The sequence below is a fragment of the Trematomus bernacchii genome, unplaced genomic scaffold (assembly GCF_902827165.1).
Source record: "Trematomus bernacchii unplaced genomic scaffold, fTreBer1.1, whole genome shotgun sequence".
In the NCBI taxonomy this organism is placed as follows: Eukaryota; Metazoa; Chordata; class Actinopteri; order Perciformes; family Nototheniidae; genus Trematomus; species Trematomus bernacchii.
In genome coordinates, this window is record NW_022988097.1 from 4,124,984 (window position 1) to 4,151,045 (window position 26,062).

A 26,062-nucleotide genomic window follows, 5' to 3' on the forward strand; every position below is an offset into this window, starting at 1 on the left:
GCAACATTATGTAAGAATGCTTAAGGTCTTGGAATGTGGCGAACTTATATATTTGTGGAGCGACCAGAAGCAGAGGAAGGTTGAGATACATCTGAAAATCTAATCAGACCGTATACACCCTACACAGACAGGCACGTGAGCAGCCTCTAAACTTTCCCCTGTTGCATTTCAATGAGCAGTTTTGCTCGACAAATAATCCCACTTAGTGAATACACAACCTGGCATCAAACAAAAACAGAGCAGCTTGGTGGAAGGTGTGCAAATTTAGCTGAACAAGACAAAGCTCGACATGAGAGGGAGTCTGCAGCGGCTCAGGGAAACTGCAGCTCTTTTAATTAATGGGGCGTTTCACACACACACACACACACACACACACACACACACACACACACTAACAGACCTTACCTATCAGCCCAATATGTTCTCGACCATTACGTTTATGAAATTCTCTGCAAGTACAAATCTGCCTCAGATATTGAAAAAGACAAAATGACGCTGGGTTCAGAGCAGGACAGGGTAATACGCTGCGATGTGATGGGAACGAGAGCATCCTGCTAACACCTGTGACAAATCCTCCTCTACTGAGGGGAACAGAGAGCCTCAGGATCCTAGGGAAGTGTATCAGAAGGAATAAGAAAAGAAAGTGAGAGAGACAAAACAAACGTTTGACCTGAAAGTATAAAGAGACCATTTCAAATCTCATCTTTATCCGTTCTGGTTATTCAGTGCATCAGAGGTGAGGCTTCTTCAATGACAGTCCTTTGCTTAAAAGAATAGTTTCAAAGAAATTCACTCTGTAGAGTACATGGCCCTCCATTTTAGATTCTTCACAAATTCACAAATGTATTTTCTTTTGGCCTGTAGTGCAGATTTCACAACCACAGTTCAAAAATCTTTATTTTTTGGTACAAATACACTTAATAAATTACAATATTTAATAAGTGGTAAGGTTTTATGATCTTGATTAAGGAAGAACTTGTCTTAAGCCTTATTGAACTGTTGTCATTTGAGTTATGGTTGAGGAAGTCTTCAGAACCTTTACTTAAGTACTAATACCACACTGTGGGAAATACACTGCTATAGGTATTTGCCCTGCATTGAAAGTATAACTTAAGCAAACATGTGTTGGTTTAATCAGTAACATGTACTTTAAATGTGAAAGTACCCAATGCAGGATAAAGTTGGAAACATGGATTTCTTTTACATAAAAAAAACCCGTAATATTTTAGTTTAGTACATTTTTTTTTGGTCAATCAACTTATTGATTTATCAACTAGCTGACATACATAGCTATAGGTAGTTTTATTGAAAAAAAAAAAACATAATTTTTCATAAACTATGTGATATTTCATGTTAAAAAGAACAACAAGTTCAATATTTGCATCTGAAATGTAGTGGAGTAGAACTATAAAGTAGCATAAAAAAAGGAAAGACTGAATTAAAGTACCTCAATCTTGTGCTTAACTTAAGTAAATGTACTGTGTAACATCCCACCACTGTATCTTAGTGAGATGCTTCAGAGCCAGGTAGCTGTGCTGAGCTTATTTGGTTATGTTAGACACTAGAGTGAAATCAATCCTCAACTTGAACTTTGTCATATCTGCATTAATTAAACAGTGAGAAATTAAGAGACACAATCTCTAGGTTATTAAAGCTGCATGAACTCGTGAACTCTGTCTGACTTCAGAGCAGTGATACACACATCGGGGGGGCGAGGCTGGGAGTGGCACGGCCTACATGGGTGAGTGCTCCTCGTCATCTTTAGAGTGGTGGAAGAGGACGCAGTTTGGTCATGGCAGCCATTAATCCACTCGGACCGCTTTAAGGTGACAAACAACTCAGTCAGTGAGCCAGCGTTGTGCATTTACCTGGTACAACATGGCTGCACAAATGAAAAATAATGACAGTCACTACAGAGGTTGACAGGTAGGAAGCAACACGATGGGGATGGTGATGGATGGGGGGGGGGGGGGGGGGGGGGGGGGGGGGGGTATGTGTTTGGGGGAGCTCGGAGAAAAGGGACAGGTAACAGTACAGCACCCATGGGAGGCGCGGGGGTGTAGGAGGACAGGAGGAGTGAGTGACAGGGTGATGCTGTCAGCTCCTCTGCGGCGCGCTCTTCGGGGGGGCCCCGGAGCGTGTTCTGTTAAGTAAACAGCTGCAACGACGAGAGCTACTCAAATATTAATAGGCAGTGATCCCCTCCACTCTCATTGCTCAGCCCGACGCTGCCTGAAGTGGACCGCAGCGCAGCAGAAGCAAGCAGACATGCCGACTTCCTGCAGCGCAGCGGAGGCCACTAGGGCCGCCTGTAGCACCCATCAGACCTGACAGAGCGGGGATCAACCCGGGAACACCCACCTGCAGAGAGGCCCCCTATGTAAGCAGACACACTAACCCCCCAGTGGCTCATTATCATCTGTGTTGCATGAGAAAACATTTCAGGTTATGAAAACACACTAAAACACTGTTCATCCACGCCCTTTGCCAGCCTCCATTTGTGCCCATCAGACAGAGATGAATTATATATGAAAGGGCGCTCAATCTGAGGGGATCAATACTAACAAGGTCCGAGTTAGCCATGACAGTCCTTCCTCTGTTTACTTCCCATCTTCCAGCCACTCTCACTGACTCTCAGGAGGAGAAGAAACCGAAAAGCCAACGAACTGACCTCCAGGTGAGAGAAGCCGACAACAGAATGAACTTATTTTACTGCCAATGTTAAGAAGTTACTAAAAAAAGACATATAATGGAGCTGCTAAATGACTGAAACTTGTCTCTATTCCACCTCCTTTGATCGACCCACCACTCGCCTCAACCCACCACTCCCCTCAACACACCCCATCACCTCTCCACTGACAGGCGGAGCGAGGGAATTTGCTGAGGAGGAGTAATGGAGCTTGTCGGAGAGCTCCCTGCTTCACACCACTTAGCCTCTCGTCCAGCCAGGGTGGTTGGAGATGTAGGGATGTAGGGGCGGGGGGGGGGGGGGGGGGTTGGAGAGGTGCACCACTGATGAGGCTCCGCCGGGACTCGGAGCAGACTCCTTACCCACCCAAACATTTCTCCTCACATCAGTCACGGCGCGCGGGCAGAGAAGCGTGCAGCTGTTGCCTCCACCACCTCGCTTTTTCTTTCCTTCGTTAAGCCGCTCAGTCCCGGCTTGCCCTTGGGCCGCACGCTGCCCTCTTCACACACTCCTGCTGGGCGAACATGTCCCGCTTCATCAATAATTCCCGGGTCAATCCCTTCAAATAGACTACACCTTTGGCGGCGGCCTGAACATAGACAGTGGTGTTGTTTTAAGGTGAGGGTGTGAAAATAACTACTGTTTTCAGTGTGGAAAAACCAGGTGAGACGTGATAATGGATCTGAAGAAAACATTCGCCCAAACCGTAAAGACAGAGAAATAAAATGAAAACTAACCCTTTGTCACAAAAGATGTATACATGATCTCTTGGTATATGCCAAATATACGTTAGCCCAAATATGTCAAAAATAATCTGTTCTTTTTCTCTTCCTCTAGAACGTAACATTATTCTGGGTGACTCATCTAGAACATGGGGGCATACACATGTATGTATCTAATTTTAAATTGTACTTCAATCAAAAAATAGGTCATTCCTGAATGTCATCCATTATGAGTCATTACAAGTGTTTTGTACTTGAGGAAGCTGCTCCATAAGCTTCTTCAGCGCGACAACCTCTCACTGAGCACATCTAATTGTGGCCCTCTGAAGAAATGAACGTTTACGATGGAACCACGTCATACTGTTGAATAACGTTGTGTCCCATATCGGGAATTTTTGGCCAATCCAGCCATGTGGCTCAACTGCAAAGTCTGTTGCTTTGAATAAAAGGTGGGTGTTGTAGATGTCACATCACCCATTGGTTTGTACAGTAATGGTTTTTAAGCCTCTATCCCATTGCAGTACAGATCTGTAGGCTACGTCTGCTTCTAATATTCAGTCTTTGAATGGTAATACTTTTTGGTCCAGACTGAAGCATCTCAACAACTATTAGATATTCATGGTCCCCCCTGGATGAACTTTGGAGATCCCTTAAAATTGAATTTACATTCAACATTTATTTTGTCCAATACTTTGTTTTTTGACAACTACTAAAAACCCTCTTCAGCCTCAGCTGTACTTTGAGCTTAGCGGCAACTAGCAAATGTCAGTGTGAAATCTAATAAGTAGTATACCAGCCCGACATCAGCACATTAGCATGCTGATATTAGCATTTAGCTCAGAGCACATCCTTACTGTGCCGCTAGCATGGCTGTAGGCTCTAAATGTAATTTAAAGCAGGAGATATAGCTTCACTGCAGATATCTATTTAAGATCAGTTCAGGCAACTAAGTCTGCTCAGTATAAGTTTGAAAAACATAGTCTATCACCTTTGGTACTTTGAGAAATCATCAAGGACAGCAAAAGGTCAGCTGTCAGGAAGAGTGTCATCAAAGCTCATTTAGGGATTTGAACAAATGACAGCGTCCCCCTTTCTTAAGTAGTTATATTTGGTTAATTATTACATATTTATACTGTTGTAAATAAGCTATGAGGTCCCAAAGATGTAGGATCAGTCCCTCTGCCCTGCTCCACCCTGCCCTGACATGGATGTTATGTCTGCATGGCTGAGCACATGTTGCGTAAGTGTTTAAATATTTCATAGGGCAAAATGAAAAATGCATCTCTTTGAACTATAAGTGCACGGTTGGAGTAGGAGGAAGAGGGCAAGCTGTTGGGGTCGCAAGGTGAAGGAAGAGCTATGGAAACATTGACGTTGAGCAGGAATAAATGGGTCGCTTCTCGGCGCTGCAATAGTCTTATGATCTTCCTATTCAGAGAAACCCGCTGCTGATATTATGAAACTGCAACCTGAATTAGGATCAAACAACGCAGACCTGCGAGGGAACTGACTGCAGAGTGCACTTTTTCCAAATCAGAGCATGCTTTTCATAAACCACGAGACCTTGAAGATGAATTCTGGAGCAGGTGTCCCATGCCACAACCTGCCAAACGTTATGCACAAAGAAAGAGATTGACAAGCATACACCTTTAGGTCTTGCTGCGATTGCCCCCACAGAGCTGAACTCAAGTAACTTCAGATTGAGGAAGTGAGAGCTTTGAGTAAAAAGGGTAGAGGGAACTTTTGCAGCAACACATCGCATCATGTGCAAAGGATTTCGATTTATTCTGCTAGCCCTGGAGTAAACAGATAAATATCAACAAAGTGACATCTAAGAATAGCCTCTATTTAGGTTAGCATGAAGACAAATGCATACTTTCTCAAACACGTCCCGTTAATAAATGTGGCTGTTCAAATGTGATCTTGCATTTGCAATGATTTGGCTCACAGAAACGACTTTGATTAAATAGAACGGTGGGCATTTCTGAAAAACAGATTTGTATCTTCCATTAAGTGGAAAAAAGTCCTGCATGATGTATGGAGATGCTGGGTGATTCATTTAAAGCAGCTCATTAGCTCAGCATGAGCTGTGTGTTCATGTCAATATGTCCTCTCCTTTCCTTTCATTTCCTCCAAACCTCCTCTCCTTGCCACTCTTCTGCTTTTCATTTCCTCTACTTCGGTTTCCTTTTCTCTCTCTTCTCCCTTCCTATTATTTTCTCTCCTCTTTTTTGTTTTAGTAAATTTCCTTTTCCTCACCTCTCCCCTTAGCTCCTCTCATCTACACCACTTCCCCCCCCCCCCACGCCTCTCTTCTTGCCTCCCATACTAAATGTATCTCCTGTCCTTTCCTCCAAAGTCATCTCATCTTCTTTCCTTTCTATTCTCCTCAACTCTGTTCCTATTCATTCCCCTCATCTTTCTGCTTTAACCCCCAGCCTCTCCTATCGTCGCCCCTCTTCTCCTCTTTCCTCCACTCCACTCCTCTCCTCTGTCGCACCGAGTCATCAGACGTTGAAAGAAACAAAGGCTCCTTCTCTCAGCTGGAGCTGGGAGGAGCTGTCAGTCCCCTCAGCTCTGTTTGATGATAGCATTTCAAATGACACTTTGATCCTCACTCCACACTGTTTGTTTTTCCTCTATGATGAAATTCAGCTCGAGAGGCGTGCAACAGGGCACATCATTAAAACGTGGCTCAAACACGCAGAGCCATGCTCGTCCCACTCACGACCATTTTTGTACACATCAGCGCAAAGAACACGACAGGTGGCAAAGGGAATTGTAAAAAAGAACAGAAATCAAGTGCTCTCCCTGCGGATGACGCTCCACCGAGTCGACACCAAAGCTGAACTGAACTGAAACCCGGGTCTCTCTTTAAAAGGCTGAACGAGATTATACAAATCTAATGAGGCAGACCTGTCAGAGCTAAGTGTTGTCTTTGGTCTGAAGCACAAACTCCCGCCTTAAAGCTTAACAAAATATGGGGGCGAGCATATTTGGAAATGTAACTTCTAATAAAAACTTAAAGGGGACCTATCATGCAAAATGCACTTTTTAATGTCTTTTATACATAAATATGTGTCCCCGGTGCGTCGGGGAACTCACGCAACGTCAGAAAATAAAACCCTTTCTCTTTTCCTCCGTACCCAAATCTTTTAAAAACGGGGGTACAACGAGCGGATACAGATTTGCTGCCGATATGATGTCAAATCGGCGGCGGACCCACAGAAAGTTGCTATCAGAAACAATGCCTGACGTGTTTTGGACGTAATCTCGTCTTTGTTTACATTAGCAAGCCTTGCTAATACTCAGAGCTAACCTCACATCCTCCACCCTGATCCTCAACACCGGAGCCCCTCAAGGCTGCATGCTCAGCCCTCTCCTCTACTCCCTGTTCACTCACGACTGCGTGGCCATACACAGCTCCAACACCATCGTGAAGTTTCCTGACGACACGACCGTCATCGGCCAGATCACAGACGGCGACGAGACGGCGTACAGAGAGGAGGTCGAAAACCTGACATCTTGGTGCCAGGATAACAACCTCCATCTCAACATCAGCAAAACCAAGGAGCTGATTGTGGATTACAGGAAGCAGCAGGGAGAGGGACACGCCCCCATCGCCATCAATGGGACTACGGTGGAGAGAGTCAGCAGCTTCAGGTTCCTTGGGGTCCACATCACTGAGGACCTGACATGGACTCTTCACACCACCACCAACACCAAGAAAGCTTGACAGCGGCTCTTCTTCCTCCGCAGGCTGAGGAGGTTCAATATGGACTCCAGGATACTCTGCAACTTCTACAGGTGCACCATAGAGAGTATCCTGACTGGCAGCATGACGGCCTGGTACGACAGCTGCACCGACCTCAATCGTAAGGCTTTACAGAGGATGGTGAAAACTGCACAGAACATCACCAGGACGGAGCTGCCATCCATGGAGGACCTTAACTCCCAGCGGCTCAGGAAGAAATCCCTCCGGATTATAAAAGACCCCCATCACCCCAGCCACAAACTGTTCTGTTACCACAGCATCCGGACTACAACCACCAGACTCAGGGACAGTTTCATCCCACAGGCAATAAGACTATTAAACACCTGAACTGTTGAAGCAAAATCTGTTAAACACCTAAACTGTTGAAACAACATCCATAATATTCATCTGGCTGCTACTTAGAAATTATTTATCTATTTACCTAATATATCATATTCCAATAACTTGCATATAGACTCTTATTGCACTATTTCACTTTTTTAAACAATTTTTCTTTTGTATTTACTATTTACTTGCACTATATGTGTCTGTTTATCTGTGTTTGTTTTGTGTTGCACTGTTGGAGAAGCCTGTGACCTAAGATTTTCAACGGCATAACTACACTGTAGCTATGTTCGTATGACAAAATAAAGAACCTTGAACCTTGAACTGTAGAGCACATGTGTTTAAAAAGCAGGAAATAAAAAAAGGAACTCACCTTGTGGTAAACCCGCAAGAGAAAAAGCATTTGAGCTCCATACTGTTTCAGAAATAATCCTTGATGTGGTTTAGAACAGGATGGCGTTTTATCACAGTAGAATTTAACTTTATCTCCGGTAGAATTCTGATCAGGCATTAGCTCCGCCTCCTCTTTTTTTCTAAGGACCCAAAATCCGCGTTTCTCTAACAGGGCTTCAAAAGAGGGGTATGAGCAGTATGAGGCATGGCTATAATGGGTGATCTGTTTGGTATTTTAAGCAAAAAACTTCACAGACATGTTTTGTATAGGTATGGCCCTACAATATATGTTTTCAATATAGCATAATAGGTCCACTTTAAGTTTAAATCCATGAAAGGTTCTCTTTATCAGCAAAGACGTTAGTGTTCATAAGAAAATATTCAAGGCCACAATAAAAATAAAAATTACACAATCTTTTTCCCTTCATCTCTGAAACAAGCTCAAAGGCAAAGCTAACCAATCCTCCTCTCCAAAGTAATTTCAGGATGAATATACATCTAATGCACCGACTCTTAATCTCAGTATAGAAATCAGCCTTTGTGAAAGAAAGATTGTCAAAATGCGTAAGATGAACAGCCTAAAGTGTAATTCTGAAAGGAGTGGCTCTTTTCTTTCTGGAGTGCTAATGCTGCTATTGAAGATTTCCAGAGCCACAGCTGAAATCATATGCAAATATCCCCCCCCTTGGGCTGCTGATTGGCCGAAACATTATCAGCAGAGAGACAGACGTCGCAATTTTGGGTTTGAGTGTGGTCAAATCAAAAGACGGAGGCTCGATTAAAAAGGTGTACCGTGAAGCAGCGAGACAACGGGAGCACTTTAAGCGGGATACGCCAGCAGCGCGGCTGGGGATCGGATGCTGAGGCCTCCCGTGGAGACAGGAGCGCCTGGCAGCCTACACAGAGCCCGCAGAGATAAGACAGACAGTTTGAAAATCCAAACAATGACAACGGAGAGCATGTAAAAATGAAAACAAAGGTTTATCTGGGAGGAAAAAGGGAAATGATTCACAGGAAGAGGTGGGTTTATGTGCAAATCTTTCAACAATCTCTGCTCTGTGGGGTTAGAAAGACAAACAGAGATTATCTAGGTTAGGGGACACAAGCAGTTTTTTTTCATATTCACATAAACGTAATAAGATCTCTAAGACTGACATATTGAAATAATTTGGTTTCTAATGAAAATAGGTTTGAAAATATGTCATTTAATATTTTTCCTATTGCTTAGTGGTCTTGACAACTGCTTAAGAAACACTTGTTCAAACAATAATACGAAAGTTGCAAAGTCAATAATCAGATTTAATGTACTGTTGCTGTATTCGTGTTCAGAATAATCATAAAAAAAGAATTCCTAACTGCAAAAATGCATGTTAATGTCCCCTGAACTTGAAACGAAGGCCCAATTCCAAACCACACCCTACCCACTCCCCCTCCGTGATGGAGTGAACTCCGTCTGAAGTCACACTCGCAGCTTAACGAGGCTCCCTTCTTCCAGGTGAGGGTGTAAAAACAGTGGCAAGCTTTGGAACAAACTCCCCTCTCTCCAGCTGAAACAGGAAATGCCATAATTTTTCGTAACAACGGTTTCAAATCAGCCTCTCTTGGATTAAAAATAACAAAAATAAAACCCTAAAAATCTTTTATGGCATATCTTTTTTGTAAACATATTTTTGTTTAAAATCTGATGTTTATAAGCTGCTTAGTTTTTGCAAAAGTCTGTGTAAATATACACAACTTTTACCGTTTTCTCGACTAGACATGAGTAAATGATCCTGAGTTTAAACAAATACGAGGTAACCATAAGGTTGTTAACATCTGTATGAAGATATTAAATGGCTCTTTTTGTGCAGTTTATTAGTGAATGTTTCCACGGAACTGTTTGTAAACAGTCCGGTCAGGTAGTGCAGCAGGTGAAGTCAGGTGCGATGCAGACTCGCTGTTGGAGGGCTTGATAACCCACTACCCCTCCACACTTGTTGGTTTGGAACAGCACTTAATGTGCCTGACCCTCCGCACGAACACGCAAACGGAGGGGTAGTGTGTAGGGGTAGGGTGTAGGGGGCGTTTGGAATTGGGCCTAAGAAAGTCTGCAAACATTTTGGTTAAAGACTTGCCAAGATAATGTAATACTATACATAAAATGGCAGCTGAAAGTAAATGTTAGGATGATTGTAAGATTTGTTTTGCTCTGATGGAATTTGTAATGTCATATCAGGTTAACCTTTATTTGCTGTAAAAAAATATATTTATTATCACTATCGCTGATAACAAGTCAAGTAAAGCATTACTTTAGGGGTTTTAGGGGGCAACAAGTCAGACTAAATCACCAAGATAAAGCTTCAAACAGACAATGAACTCGTTGTTCAAGCTTTGAGCAACAAAATACAACCATCTTGTTTATAGTGTCCATTTTGTTTACACATTATGACTTGAGATGAGAAAGCTGCAGCGAGAGCAAAAGTCTGATCATTGAGAAAGAAGAAACAAGAACTGCAAACAAAAACCTATGTTAAAACAAAGAAAAAAGACTTATAGTTTACATGATTACACAAATGATTTGATTATAGTTTTATTTTTGAAATTTATTTAATTTTGCTTGACTCATAGTTTTGCTTTATTCTGAGAAAGTGTTGCTTTATCTTTATGATACAAAACTAATCCCATACATTTCTGCTTTTTCAGTAAACCATGCATCTGCTTCAATCTCTGTAACCAATGTGGATAAAACCAACCAATGTGAGGTGGCATTTTTAATTCAAAACCACAGAAAAGGTGGTTTAATAATAAAGGTAAGGCTGTTTGCTGTCTTTGTGAAAATGCAACTGCCTTACATTAACTTTGCCTGTTACTTAAGGTTATATATACAGCATTCAGAGCATTAACAAAGCAGCAAACAACATTTTGGGAGACGCCTGAAAGAGGAAACTAGAGTGTTGTCAGCATTTTCCCAATGAAAGTAGCTAGTACCTGCTATACATTGTATAAACATTAAAACAGTATAATTTATGAAGCTGCAAACATATTTTTACATAATTACTCAAGATAGGTATTATTCGTTTAACAAAAAAACACTTAAATATTTTAAAAAACAATTACATTTATGTTATCTGCTTCCATTTTTTTCTACTTCAATGTAAAAAACAACAACAACATGAGAAGCAGCAGGATTCATACATTTCTGGCTCCTACATGACACAGATGGGAGCAATGTGACATGAAAACACACACTAGATTTGCATGTAGATGCATGTCATTTCAATTCAGTGGAAAACTGCACCAAAACATCTCATTTATATTTGGAGATTCAATGTTTTATATTAGACTGCCTCCACAAGCAGCAGACTGGATAATTAGAGGAAATATTAAGAAGGGCGGCATCATTGGTGCATTTGCCGTACCTGGATTTCAAGTGTTGTTCCTCAGGCTGACAAACGCTGAAATATTCTCTAAGGCTGTTCACTGCAGAGAGACTTTTCTTTTGCGGCACCAGAGCACCATGAGAAACCCAGAACAGACATCTTCCCATTATTACACTCTTTTGTTGAGGATAAATCTGCACAACACTTTGCCAGCACAGCAGAGATGCTCGAAAACTCCCGAAAAACTCATTACAAGCAAACCTAGTAGAGACGCATAATGATAAAACATGGTAATTAAGTCAAAATCGAATTACGAGTTGATAGAAGAAGATGTGGTAATGGCTGGTAAACCCCATCGTGTCTGGTAAACGATGCTCGAAGGAACCCATTGGACATAGCGGAAGTGCCTCTCCCCATCATTAAGTTATTAGATTAGCCTGGGGCAGTGAGTAAACAACTACAGACATCTCGCAGCAGGCACACATCCCACCAGTCCTCACTCTTATTGGATTACTCCGGGAGACTTCTCAGAAGACAAAACGACTCCACGGAGAGCGTTAGGCATGGGATGATTATTGGAAAGCAGATGATGGGAACAACAGAGGAAAGGCCTGCTCGGGACAGACACCCGCAGCACTTTGGATCGAGCGGACGGCTAACGAGCAGGAGACAGGGAGTGGATGCAGAGGGCAGCAAGATCTGATTTTGATTATTGGCTGCTGGAGAGGCAGCTTGGCCCTGCCAGGTTCTGCATCATCCGCCTCCTGCCACATCTCGTTTGGGTTACTGCCACGGCGAATGTCCATTCAGCAGTATCGGAGACAAATGAGGGCAAACTCCTCTCAAGGTCAACAACCACCTCCACCGGGGCCACAGGGGGTCTGCCATTCTAATTCCTTATACACTTAGAGTAATTAAAACCCGTCCAGAAGAAGCGGGGGAAGTCGATAGAAGTTTTTGAGACTGCTAATGAGATGCTAATTTGTTGGCCCGCTAGGAACGAGGTGTGAGGAACTCAAGGACACAAAAGAAGATTTATTCACACTTCTGTTCAGTGAACTTTTTCAATTACGCTGTGTGTGTGAGTCCTCGCGGTTAGTCGGCGAGTTTGTTGAGCAGTGCACAGCAGTGTCTTTATGTGTGATAAAAAGATATGAGCATCCTTTCATGATCCTTCCAAACTCCCGCTCATTTACAGAACGTGGCCTTCAGAGGAAAGTGGAGAAAGCTCCCCTGCCTCACAGCAGCAAGTGAAGCCACTTACAGATCGCCCTCATGCTGCCTGAAAGTAGTCCAAGTCAGACCTGTTTTCAAACACCCCACTGAGCCGGGCCTTCTTTGGACTCATTGAGTCATTCCAGGAGCACCAGGCTGGCTGTCCCACTTATTTCTCCAGATATCACACAGACTCTCTGATATCTGCACACACACTCCTGCTGCTTAACTTTCCCCTCCACATATTTGACTATATAAGCAATCGGGCCAATCCTGTCCTCTCATGTTTATTAATTCGGTCTGCTCTTTGGACTTGAGTGTGACTCCCCTCTGGGTAAAGACTGCTCCTCGGGCTGCAGAGGAGCATGGAGCTGCGATGAAAGCGAGCAGACAGCACTGGGTCTTGCTGAGGAAGCTTCTTGACTGATCATTTTACACAAGCACTGCACAACAAAAAGTACCCAGAGGCTGCATGCACCGCCACTCAGCCCACGGAGGCTTGCAGCTCTTACAAAATAATAACCTAGACAAATTACCTTTAAAAAGTTAAATAAAAGCTTGTCACATTAACAAAGGAGGATAATCTAATTTCTAATGTGCAGGCTCAGAGTGAGCAGCGGCAGTGCTGCTCCGAAGGACACATCGCCTGGGAAATAACAACAATTAGAGCTGCCAATCACACAACATGCCAGAAGATTGTTTTGGATGAGTTTCTGCTTCGGCAGGCAGTTACACAGAAGATACAGACAGAGGAGGTGGATGAGAGAGAGGGGATGATATGAGATGTGAAGTATAATAACACCACCGACATGAATCTGTGCTTAAGCTAGCTGAGCCACAGTGTAGAGACGTGTTTTGGACTTGTTGCAGCCAGTAGCATCCTGCAGTGCATGGAAATTCTTACCAATAAATAACAATGACATGCCACTGTGTTATATTACGTAGGTTTAACATGCAATTATCATGCATTTATATCTTTTTTATTTTAATAACCCAACATTGTTTTTATGGTATGTCATTGGAAACGTAATACCCTCTGGATTTAAGAATGATAGTTGGATAAAATTGTCAATTTGCAACCCCAAATGTATATGTTATAGTAATGTGCAGCCTAAAATACAGTTATTGTTAGAAGTTACAAGTTATTTAGTTGTAAAATGCTCATACTCATATTTTGTAAAAACATCTTTGACAATGGGTATCCTTTGTTTTACCACAGTGTTGTATCTTGCAATACAATAACTCCACATTCACTTACAGCATATTTAAACTTTATAACAGTTATGTTTCGGCCCTCGAAGCATACAAGGTTAGGGAAATATGATGTCCGACCATCCACTTCAACCACCTCCTCATAAATTGCCAGTGGTAGTAAATGTGGCCCTTTCTTCCCACAGCCCCCTCGAGTCAGAACAAAAACTCGGAAACAGCTCTATCGACATGTTGTCCAAACATCATGAGAAACTTGCAGAGGGTGACGTAAGCAGGCGTAGATCTGCACTCTAGACTAAAACTCTGCAATACATTTCACATATCAAGTAATCTCTAGGCTTCTCAACAACATGCAGCACCCCATACTAATACCCTCCTTGGAAATATTGGACTACCTAATTTATTTTCCAAATTAAATTCTCAGCATGCATGAGATCAGCTTCTCATTTTAAAAGATTAGATTTTAAGATGAGCATCCTGCACAGGTTTACAGATTCTCATGTTGATCTAATTGACAACATCAGGACATTGAGTGCGAGGCAATCACAGCACGCAGGGAAAGATGATGTTATGATCTCGATAATGTGAATCCAAATGAAATTCAGGAGTCTGTCACATAACAAATTGGATGCTGCAGTTTATCCATTAAGTAGTATTTCCCTGGTTTACTTTAAAGAGATCTGCTCTGGCTCATTAGATTGGCAAATGGCATTTGAGACATAGTGCGAATGAGGCACGCATCATTAGAAATTCCTAATGCTGTACCTATTTCCTGGTATTGATCTTGAAAAAGCCGTATGTTAAAGCAGCCTGTCTCTAACTGCTTAAAAGAGAAGGATAGACAGAGCCATTACTTTTCTATTGTTTGGAGAAGTTGACTTCAAAAGGGTGAAAACCTCTGGTGTAGTCTGAGGCTTGGGAAAGCGGAGCAGGGCAGGTGGAGCTGGAAGGAGAGGGGGATGCACTCAGATATAGGAGATAGAGGAGTGGAGAGGGGAAGCCCTTTGATCTCTGGCAGAAGTGAGTGCAGAAGAAAAGAGAGGGAGAGCTGCAAAGAAGATTGCAAACAAGGCATGCACTCAATTACCAATAGTGGCACGAACGAGAGAGGAAGAGACAGACGCAGGGAGAAGAAGGAGAAAGAAAAGTCAAGTAGATTGAGTGAGACAAAGATGGAGAGAGGATGACAGGGTCAGAGAGAAAGAGAGAGAGGGGAAAAGGAGAACAGAAAGAGAATAACAAATGAAGTAGAGAGAAACAGATAAGACCAGGATGTTAAAAGGATTTCAGTCCGGGGGCTGTTTGGGGATTTCTCTCAAGCCCTATGCTAAAGCAATTAGCATTGAACCCCCTTCTAGGAAAGTGCAGCCAAACCACAGCAGCAGTCTCTAACATAGTTAGTGTGTAACAACCAAGTCAAGCAGACCCCACGGTCCCCATTAAACCTCAAGTCTTAATTGGCATGTCAGGACGGTGCTGCGTTTCACAACCCATGAGTGTGCGCTCTCTAAAAAAAGTTGGCCCAGTGAGTGTGCACATCCCACTTCAAGTGGAAACCCCCAGACAGTAAACAGAGCCACTGCGCTTGATCGAAAAGGCCTGTGCAGTGTGATAACAAAAGCTCAGCGTTAAATGTGAAATGGATAGTTCAAACAGCTGGTGCTAATATGGCCGCTCTGTGGTGGAGACGTTGTGTACCCCTTTGTTGTCAGGGAGTTTACTTGAACCCAAAGTTTACAGCCCTTACTTCAAATTGAAGTTTGGTTTAAAGTGAGCCAATGTAACGCTTGCTGAACTGTAGAAATGACGACATAATGGTAAATGCATAATGTTACCAGTGGCAAAGTAAGAAAAGGAGAGAAGAATAAGTCTGACTAACAGTCATAAAAGATCAATAGGGATGTAGGAGCAAAACAGCTAGTGAATGAACTGAAATGAGCAAAGGCACTTTTCATTCGTAAGAGAGAGACGTTGTTATTTTGTACAGGTGAAAAATCTATATTAGTATTTGAAAGCCTTTTTTATTTTACATTTGTAGGCCTACTAACACAATCCAGTCTCACGGCATTTCGTGTTATTAGTCACGAAATTAATTTAATCTATTGATTCGTGTTCACCAACACGATTTTCACATGTTTTTTGTGTCACACAGAACGATTTTAAATGCAATGTATTTCTATTGGTAGTATGTTTCGTGCCTGCAACACGTCTTTTTGTCCGGTCGGGTCTTGGAAGACCAGAAGCTGTGTGATTCATAAAAACATGTTCTTACTCAATATCTTACCCTAAGCCTAACCCTATCCCTTTTATTTTAAATTGTATAATGTCTGAGTTTTGTTGCCGTCAGTGAGGAAAAGAAATGGCTCAGAGCCTCAGAATACTGACATCTGTATTTTATGTCATCTTTTTTTCCTTCTAATTTGTTATTATTTGGTGCAGGCACGAAACATACTACCAATATAAATACATTGCTTCTAAAATCGTTCTGTGTCAGAATACTTAAATCTGTATTTTTTTAAATGTCTTTTTCCTTCTAATTTGTTATTATTTACATTGCTTTTAAAATCGTTCTGTGTGACACGAAAAAAATGGCGAAATCGTGTTGGTGAACACGAATCAACAGATTAATTTCGTGACTATAACACGAAATGCCGTGAGACTGTGTTGCAACCAACAAATACCTTGAACTTTTGGGACTCCATTTGCTTTCTTGTGGTCAGGAGTCTTGAGCTCATTCCAGGGCTAGCCAAAAAGCGATTTTTTTTTATCCATAGCTCTTGTTGCTTTGTCACTCTGCCCTTGTTAACAGTCAAACATGGGGAATAAGTGCATTCACTTTCTTGCAGAGAGTTGCCTGAGGAGATTGATACTTGATCTGTATTGTAAATATAGCCAATCGCCAGTGGGTTAGCTGAACTTAGCTAAAAGACTGAATATGGCTAGCATAGAACATTTCTAAGATTTCAAAAAAGGGTTTACAGGTGTTTTATTTTAGCTAAGATAACCAGCTGTTAGCTTTAGCATCCTATTAACCTTGAGTTGAAATTGGTGCCAATTTATTCATCTCAGGCTCGAGCTGGTGGGCCACAAGGCCACCACAGTAAGAAAAAATGACCTGTTGGCCGTGGCCCACTTGATGTTCAAACAGCCCCTCTGATTAGGGGTCATAAGGTCCGAAATGCATCAATATAGGCTACCTCTATGGCAGCTGCAGTTGTACCGACCACAGTCATCTCTCCCTACCCCTTCAACTAGATCAGTAATTTTGGAGGTTAAGTTAAGCAAAACTAAATGAAATCAAGACAGATAGAATGGATTGAATTAAAGTACAAGCAAATTGGAAAAATTGTAATGATTGAAAAAACTAAAAGAAGGTGCCAAAAAGGTGAAAGAGAAGAAGTGAGAATGTGTTATGCTGCGTTCACACCGGACGCGATGCGACTATTCGCTTCGCTCTAATCGCTCTAAACGCTGGAGGTTCACCGCGGCTGCCAGCTGTGTTTACTCGCATCATTCAAACAAGACGCGCTGGCTCGGGAGCTACAACTACAACAAATGAACATATTTTACCGTGATTAAATTGTAATACACGTTTCTAAATGATGCCGAAGTAACAACATACTGATACCGGTTAGTAACAACCATGAATTAATGCTTTGACAAGTCTGCAGACAAGACGGCAGGCAAAACACCTTTTAAAATGCTTGTTTTCTGAATGAAGATCGGGTCGACCAGGCTAAGCTAACGTTATGCTCATTCCACACTCATAACAACGGCCTACAGACATAAATAAGCAGCGACTGTATTCACCATGACACAGACAGTCTGTGGTTTGTACTTGTTTAACTTTTGTCCAGTTTCTGAACGGATATGAGGAGCTGTGAGCTCTGTGTGCTAACTGCTAACAGCTAACGGCTGATGTTGTGTGGTTGAACGTCAGTGACGGCGGCTGAGATCCTCACCGCTGATTGGCTTCCGCGAGAACGCGTCATGTGAATTTGACGCTCGAGTTGAAAAAATTGAACTCTCGCGTTTAACGCGGCACCGTTCAATCGCCTCAATCGTGTGATTCGCGCCGCGTCCACCGCTTCATGCGTGCCGTCGGAGCGAATTCGCGTCTGTCCACATCTCTGCATTGACTTTACATGTAATCGCGCCGCCCCCAAACGTCGCATCGCGTCCGGTGTGAACGCAGCATTAGACTGCAACATGTTTTAGGTTTACACATTTAGGATGCCAGTTCCACCCAAAACCCGCTAGCTGCAGCCCTGATGACATTAACAGTCTCCTGGCACCAAGAGGAGGAAGAAAGTGTCTGGACAGATGAGCAGGATGATACCCGCTAAAACAGGGTCAAGAGGAGGAGGCCCCCCGCAGAGGACCTCCCAGCAGGAGGTACAGAGACGGAGCTAGCCAGTTAGCGGCCTATCCTGCACCACTCAGAATACACACCAATTAATCCTTGATTTAATGTATCTCTTTTTGCGGTCGAGAGCTTCAATTGAGTGAACCAGTGCTGTATTGCTGTGACATATGTGAATGTATTTCTAAGTTAATATGGTATCGCAACACTGGGTTGGCTATCAGCATCAATTGTGTGTCAAACTGCTTTCTAACCCTGTTGAGGTGAATTGAGTTAATGTGCTGTTAGCAAGGGATTGCCAGGGCCGACTTTAGTTCCCTGTTCAACCCTGTCTCCCTCAAACAAGAAAGGTAATAAGCGTAGTTCCCAAGATGTCCAACTTTTCCTTTAATAGAATTATAAGGCCTGAAGGGAACTTTGAGAAACTTTAGCTTAGCCAAGAACAAAGAAATAAGAGCGGTAGCTCAGAGCAGTCTCAGCTCTTTAAAGGAACAATTCAGTAAGGAAATGCTGATTTAATGCTGTTACACAGCTCCTGCTGACTTTTATAATATATCAGCTTCCAGCATTGTTAGCAGGTGTCATTTCTCTCTTCAGTCTTTCAGCCGTCACCTATCTCCTGCGCCATCATCCTTGAGTTCTCAGCTGACAGCATGTTAAACCTCTCCAGTTTCCCATGTTCTTTTCTCATTATCGTTGCCAAGAGCGTTGTTTGAATACTTCTCTTAGCCAGAACCAATCACAGCAGCCTCCTCTGACCTCTCTCATCTGTGAGTGCTTCCCAGGGCCGCTGCTGACTGGCGTTTTGCACTCTGTGAATAACAGTCATCACCGACTGCAGTGCGCCAATATCCCAGGAGGCTGTCACTTTCTGCAACAACATGTCTGGCACAGACAACCACGCTACATCTAAAGTCACTTTAACCACCCATCTCTGCCATTCTTACATTTAGTCAACAGCAGCTGAACGTCTCATCCCTGTCTGCGTGCATTATGCTCCTGCTTTATTTCAAATGTGACTCACCGTCTGGAGGAGTGAGCCGCTGACGTGAACAGGGATGCGAAGCCAAGAAAGTGGAGTCGATTTCAGGACGTCAATTATCAGTTTAGAATTGCAATAATGGGAATGTTTTTCTCTCTGCTCTAGTTAAAAGAACATTTTGTTTTTCTAAAGACACACACTGCTTACCTTGAAATATGGCAGCGTTTTGGATGATGATACGCTTGAGTTGAGCGCTGACAACCTGCAGACCAGACTCCATGTTGCTGCGTGCGGCTACCTGATACCGCTCCTCCATTTTCTTGGAACAGCATGTCGGGCCTTTGGTTTGGCAGACCTGCAGATCGGCACCTGGCAGGAAATCAGAAGGACAGGAGTGTGGATGAGCAGAGGACAGGAGCTGTGAAAAAGCCACTTTTATTTAATTCTCATGAACCAGAAGCCCTTTCTTTTTACACAAAATGATTCAGCTGCATCCCTCTGAATAATAAACACAGGAAACACTATACAGCAGATTCTGCAGCCTTAATGAGCGTGTGATTTCTCTCATTATGAGGAGGCTGTGTTATGAAGCGAGTCTGAAGCCCAAAATAAATTGCTCCAAAAAAACAAAAGATGCACATTCACGCAACACACCCTGGCTGCGTTGTACTCCTCAGAGATCAATTTGGTCAACAGAAAAAGTTTTCCCACCACTCCAGGCTACACTTTTCACACAGAGGATCCACAAATAAGTATTTGTTAGGCACAAAGATGTGAGCCGGGAGCAGTTCAGCGTGCAGACAAACAAATGCAGGTCTCAGCGTGCTTTCACTACACCATAATGACATGAGAAAAACAGCCAGGAGTCAAATTGAGGGTGATGAAACAACATTTCTACGCCTGGCCACTGACTTTACAGGTTGTTTACACAGATGAGAAATAATTGGATTCCCAGAGCTTCCCTTTGAAAGGTTGTAAGCCAGCGGAGGCAAAACTAAGGTGACAAGGAAAGGTAGGCTGTCTGACGTAGCTGTACATAACCAGATCAAAGAACACACGCCCCGAAGAAATGAATTCAACTCGAAGAAATCCCAGTGAGGAGGGACACAAAGGCTTAGAGCGGTTAGAATTGAGTCAACGTGCCACAGCTGCTGCAACATCCGCGGTGAACGAACTGCAGTTTTTTGCGTGACAATGCACTGGAGGATGTCTTTTATAGAGAAGCATTCACAATCCTATACCATTAAAATGTCACAGCAACGCTTTTAAGAACAAAACAACTTCTAAAGTTTGAAATAAGTCAAAATAAACTAATGTGACACATTTACAAAAGATAAATCTATGTTGCAGTTATCACGATTATGTGTCTAACACCTCTATTGGAAAAGAAAGGTACATTGGAATACAATCTTTCTGTAGATTTTCAACCAATTCCCAGATCACTGCTTTAAAACGATGCACGCAGACGTAAATAGGGCACAAGCGTGTGATGTTTGAATACAAAGAGGAGCTCCTTCTCCTTCCCTTTTCTTTCTCTCTCTGTCCCATGTGGTTGTTAAAAGCTTGGTGGAGGATGCAGAAGCTGTGTTGTGTTCAGGATCTTCAGAGGCGTCAGTGACAAGGGCCTGATTGATGGCGTGGTAAACAAATGTCAGGGGAGTCTGCCAGCGGTCGGGATGCGGAGGGTGTAGTCGTGTAGAGAGGGGAGATTAATTTGGAGGGAGGGATCGAGAATGTATATTTATATATCAGAAAAGTCTTGATAACAAGCGTGTCAAAAGACAGACGAAAGGCTTTTGTCAAGACCGAGGCTTTATCTTAAATATGAAAAGTGAATCTCTCTGGTTTGAGGAGATCTTCAAACAAAGGGATCCTAGGAAACAAAGCTGCGAGGTTAACAATGGAAACAGCAGGAAGTCAAACTAGCAGGAGATGCAACAGAGCGACAGTGTCGATAATGAGTAAGTACCGGGGAGTCGAGCGGGAAACAGCTTCGGTTTACTCCCAGCTCGCTCCTGACTGCCATCAGGGTTTAAAGGTACACCGTCTAATGAGTGAAACAGGCAATAAAACTGTCATGCGCCACCTTTTGTATACATACTGACAGGCTTAATATCTTAAATCAATGTCGACAAAGGAGTCCTGACAGATAAGATCAAGCTAATTTCAGGCTGCCGGGGCGAAATTATTAAGCTGTCAATAGCACCATAGGCTAGGTAAGCGCAGAAAGGCGAGGATTTGGCAATTATCTGCGGCCTAGCAGACAGTTTCATCTGAGCGTTAGTCGCTTTGCAGATGATAAATGCGTTTCATTACAGAAGTTCCAATGCGATGAGGAAATAAGTGAAGGATTCGACAGGAAAATGATTCCCTGTAGAGTTTCACAAATAACAAAGTGATACCGTCTAAATAAAGCCTTCTTTCTGACTGACAGATCACTTGGGAATAAGCTTCTTGCTATTCCTCTTTGCTTTAGGCTAACCCTCCTCCTCCTCCTCCTCCTCCTCGTGTTTTCTTAAGTCCTCATCAACCCTGAACAGTTTTGTTCTGAGCTTGTTTCACTTCACATACCTTGAGTTTAATAGCCACCGGGCACCTCGAGCCCCTCTCTATCAGTCTGTTATTGGTTAATTAGTCGATTCTTGTGTCCTGATTGCCACTTCTCTGGCACAAAATGAAGAGAGACAAGGTGCAGGGCTCGGAGCAATTTAGATGTAAATTTCCCCTCCAACATACAATATCAGTCCAAGGTGACGCCCTTAACTTATTACCTACTTTCAATCAATACTTTGAAATGGCGAGCTAGATGATTCTACATGCAGAACAGCTGCCAGTTTCAGTGTCAAGGTCTTTGAATGGCTTTTTAAAAAAAACGCATTGATCGCCCCTCGGTTTGTCATCTGACGATCCTTTGCTGCATGAAATAATATTTTCTGTGGAAATGCCAAGGGTGAAAACTCCAGCAGTCCTGTGTACACACTGAGAGGAGTCCCTTCCTTTCACATCTTTAACAAGCTTGGGGACTACAAGCCATATGAAAAAGAAGGGGGTGGGGGGGCAGCCACAAATACACTCTCTTAGTTCCCCAGCACCAATTAGAAAGCTATCACTATGCAAGTTTAATGGCGGAGAGAGACCATGGGGGAAAAACAAGTTGTTTTAAGATATAGAATATGATAAAAGCTGTTCATTATGAGCATAAATTATACATCAAGTACCAGTGTGAAGCATGTGGGACTCATGGCTTCCTCTCCAGGGCAAAACAAGCCAGTGTCACTTAGTAAAGACAATAAAATGAAGATAGCGCAATTTACAACCAACCTAAGGAATAATAATATCATTAGCTACTGGGGGATTATGTTTTAAGTATTTTTAGGGGCTTTGCTGACTGCTCTACTTTGAGATCGTTTGATGAAGCAATCATTTGAAAGCGGGAGAGTGAATGTGCAAGAGCCCGATCTCTACATAACACAATGAGACTGCAAACACAAGGGATCGCCGTTAAAAAGAGACATGTCACAATATGAAGACGTGAGTAAATAAGACACACATCCAGGCTTAATTGGACTAAAAGACTTCTCGATTCAGGTCAAACTGATCCACCTATTCGTCATGTCCGGTGTCTTTTAAACAGCTTGAGTTTGTTCTTGGTTTTCCTGACCCTGCCATACACTGTATAGGTGTCATTGACACTGGGGGAACTGGGGATATATTCTCACCAATTTAAGAAATGGCTATTCTTTTTTCAAAGTATAATTTGAACAAACAACTTTGATTCAAGTATTACTAACAAATGAAAACGCTTTCAGACAGGTTTATTTGCACAAAAGTAAAACATTAAAGGTGCCCTATTACGCTTTTTGGGGTCTTCCCTTTCCTGTAGGGTCTTATATAGGTTTCTGTGCATGTAAATGGTCTGAAAAGCTAAAATCCTAAAGTTTCTCTCGTAAACACTCCCCCCCCCCCCCCCTGACGGAAACAGCTCCATTGTACTCCTTTGTTAATTCCGTAACATAGTGACATCACTATTAGGGCTTTCACACCAACGCGGTTCCCGTTCTAGCTCCGTGATAGAGCTTTTCTGGTTCGGAACCGGTTTTTCTTTTCAGCCCCCGTTTTGTTCACACCGCCCAGAGCCCGACTGGTGCTGCCGCTGCTGCGTCATGACGTCACCGTTTACGTCGCTGATTTTCTCCCCAACGGCGTTACGGCGCTCACTACAACAACAACAACGGGGGACTGCGTCGGGTCGATGATCGTGTTGCTTTTAATCATACGAAGCCAGATTAAATTAAATTACGACTTCTCCAAGCTTATACTTTTCTCCAGAGTGCCGTGGTTCATTGTTTATTAATGTGTTTCAGCGGCATTTACCGACCGCTGCAGTGCTGCTCTTCCACGGGAGTTTATTCTCCCGTTAGCTCCGGGTTAGCTCACACGGCAGCGGCCGCTGTAAAGTATTCACTGTCTGACTGTCACACAAGCAGCTGATACATATCCCCAATTCCCCATAAGTGAATGTGTTTCAGTCTGAATTGACGCTGTTTGGCATCACAACGCTGTTATTAAAGTCTCTCTGGTATAAAATGGGTGATGTTAGCATAGCAACCGAAGCTAAACTGACTATCTTGACTACTTGTTGTTGCTATCCTATAGAGAGGCGAAGTCCCGCCCATCTACTTCCGGCCCATGGCACCTTATTTCGGAAAAATTATGTATTGAAGTCAATGGGGAGAGAAAACGTATCTTTCGATCCCGTTTGAATTGTGCCACGAATTACACATATGATGTTTGTCAATCTTAAAAAATCATTTCCATGTCAAAAAAGTCAGAGTTTGTCGTAAAACTGTTGAAATATAAGACTATGAAAAATACGCAACTAGAAATTTAAGACTACAAATCCCAGAGTCGCGTAAGTGATGTCAGAATTGTTTTCCTCCACTAAATATAAGAGATAGCTAAGACTGCTCTTGTAAAGGTCTTCAATGACATCCACTTAAACACAGACAGTGGCAGAACTTCAGTGTTAGTATTATTAGATCTCAGTGCTGCGTTTGACACTGTTGACCACAACATATTACTAGACCGACTAGAAAACTGGGTGGGACTTTCGGCAACAGTTCTAAATTGGTTTGAGTCCTACTTAAAGGACAGAAAAAACTTTGTTTCTATAGGTAAATACGCATCTGAGTTGACAAATATGACATGTGGGGTACCTCAAGGCTCCATCTTGGGGCCTCTTCTCTTTAACATCTACATGCTACCACTGGCTCAGATAATGAAAAACAACAAAATAAGTTACCATAGCTATGCGGATGACACACAAATTTACGTAACAATTTCACCAGGAGATTATGCTCCAATTCAAACACTGAGTAAGTGCATTGAACAAATCAATGACTGGATGTGTCAGAACTTTCTCCAATTAAACAAAGATAAAACTGAGGTAATGGTTTTTGGAGCCAAGGCAGAACGTATAAAAGTTAGCGCTGAGCTTCAGTCTGCAATGTTCAAAACAACAGATAAAGCCAGAAATCTAGGTGTAGTCATGGACTCTGACCTGAGTTTCAACAGTCACATTAAAACAGTTACTAAATCAGCCTACTATCACCTAAAGAACATATCTAGGATTAAAGGACTAATGTCACAGCAGGATTTGGAAAAACTTGTCCATGCTTTTATCTTCAGTAGACTCGACTACTGCAATGGTGTCTTTACAGGCCTCACTAAAAAATCTATTAGAAAGCTGCAGCTAATTCAGAACGCCGCTGCTCGAGTCCTCACTAACACTAAGAAAGTGGATCACATCACTCCTGTTCTGAAGTCCTTACACTGGCTTCCTGTGTGTCAAAGAATAGATTTCAAAATATTGTTGCTGGTTTATAAAGCTTTGAATGGTTTAGGCCCAAAATACATGTCTGACCTACTGCTAAATTATGAACCATCCAGAACTCTCAGGTCTTCAGGGACTGGTCAGCTTTCTGTCCCCAGAGTCAGAACTAAACATGGTAAAGCAGCGTTCAGTTATTATGCTCCAAATATCTGGAACAAACTCCCAGAAACCTGCAGGTCCGCTGCAACTCTTACTACTTTTAAATCCAGGCTGAAGACTTTTCTTTTTGCCGCTGCTTTTAATTGAACTATTCACATCTTAAACTGCACTGTAACTTTTAACTTTTATCCATGTATTTTTTCTTTTAATGTTTATTTTATTATCTTTTCTTTTTAATGACTGATTTTAAATGCCATTTTCATAATGTCTTCCATTTTTGTAAAGCACTTTGAATTGCCTTGTGTTGAAAGGTACTATATAAATAAACTTGCCTTGCCTTGCCTTGCCTAAGATAACTTTAACAAGATGCCTGTGTGCTTTGTACCAGGCTGTAATCATTCCAGCAATGGGTCTTACTCGTTCTTTCGCTTCCCGTCTGATGAAAGGACCAGGAGTGGCTGGCTGGATCAAGTTAGCTACCTAGCTAGTAGCAAGCACGTTAGTTAGCATTACAGCCGGCTTAGCCTTGTCATTTTTATTAGCCTTAACATGAAGTAACATTAAGTTAACCAAAGTGTTAAACAGTAGAGTAGTAGTCATATTTCGTGAACCCTTTGAAGAGTACTGTCACACCGGTGTGATCATTCTATAATACACCTTTAAGCCCGGATGCCCCCGAAGGAGACATGCTAACGCTACATTAGCATCGGCGATCTTTTATTACTTCATGCTATCTGCACAAGTGGTTAACATTGAACATTAAAAAGATCAGGCAGTTCAGGGAGAATCGAAGGAAGGCAGGCAGCTTTGCATGACATTCTTCTGGACGTGTTTCATTGTGGTGATAGTGAGGGTAGTCAATCCCTTGTTTGGAAAGACTAGTGACGGCCATCTTGGTGACGTGTGTTGTTGTGCGAGACCAGAGATGTAGTTCATTGAGCGGTTTCACACAAAAAAAGTCTTACTTCACAGTTTTACGGCAAAACTTTTTTTTTTTTACTTGCAAAATTATCTTTTAAATTGACAAACATCATAT

At 42.5% G+C, this 26,062-nt stretch overlaps 1 protein-coding gene across 1 annotated transcript in view; it reads right to left on the minus strand.

Moving 5' to 3' along the window:
• Positions 1-26,062, minus strand: part of gpc3 (glypican 3) — a 114,717-nt gene that overhangs the window by 82,316 nt on the left and 6,339 nt on the right. Inside the window, exon 2 of the mRNA XM_034121105.1 lies at positions 19,242-19,403. Coding sequence (XP_033976996.1) covers positions 19,242-19,403 — 162 coding nt within the window. The remainder of the gene's footprint in view (positions 1-19,241; positions 19,404-26,062) is intronic.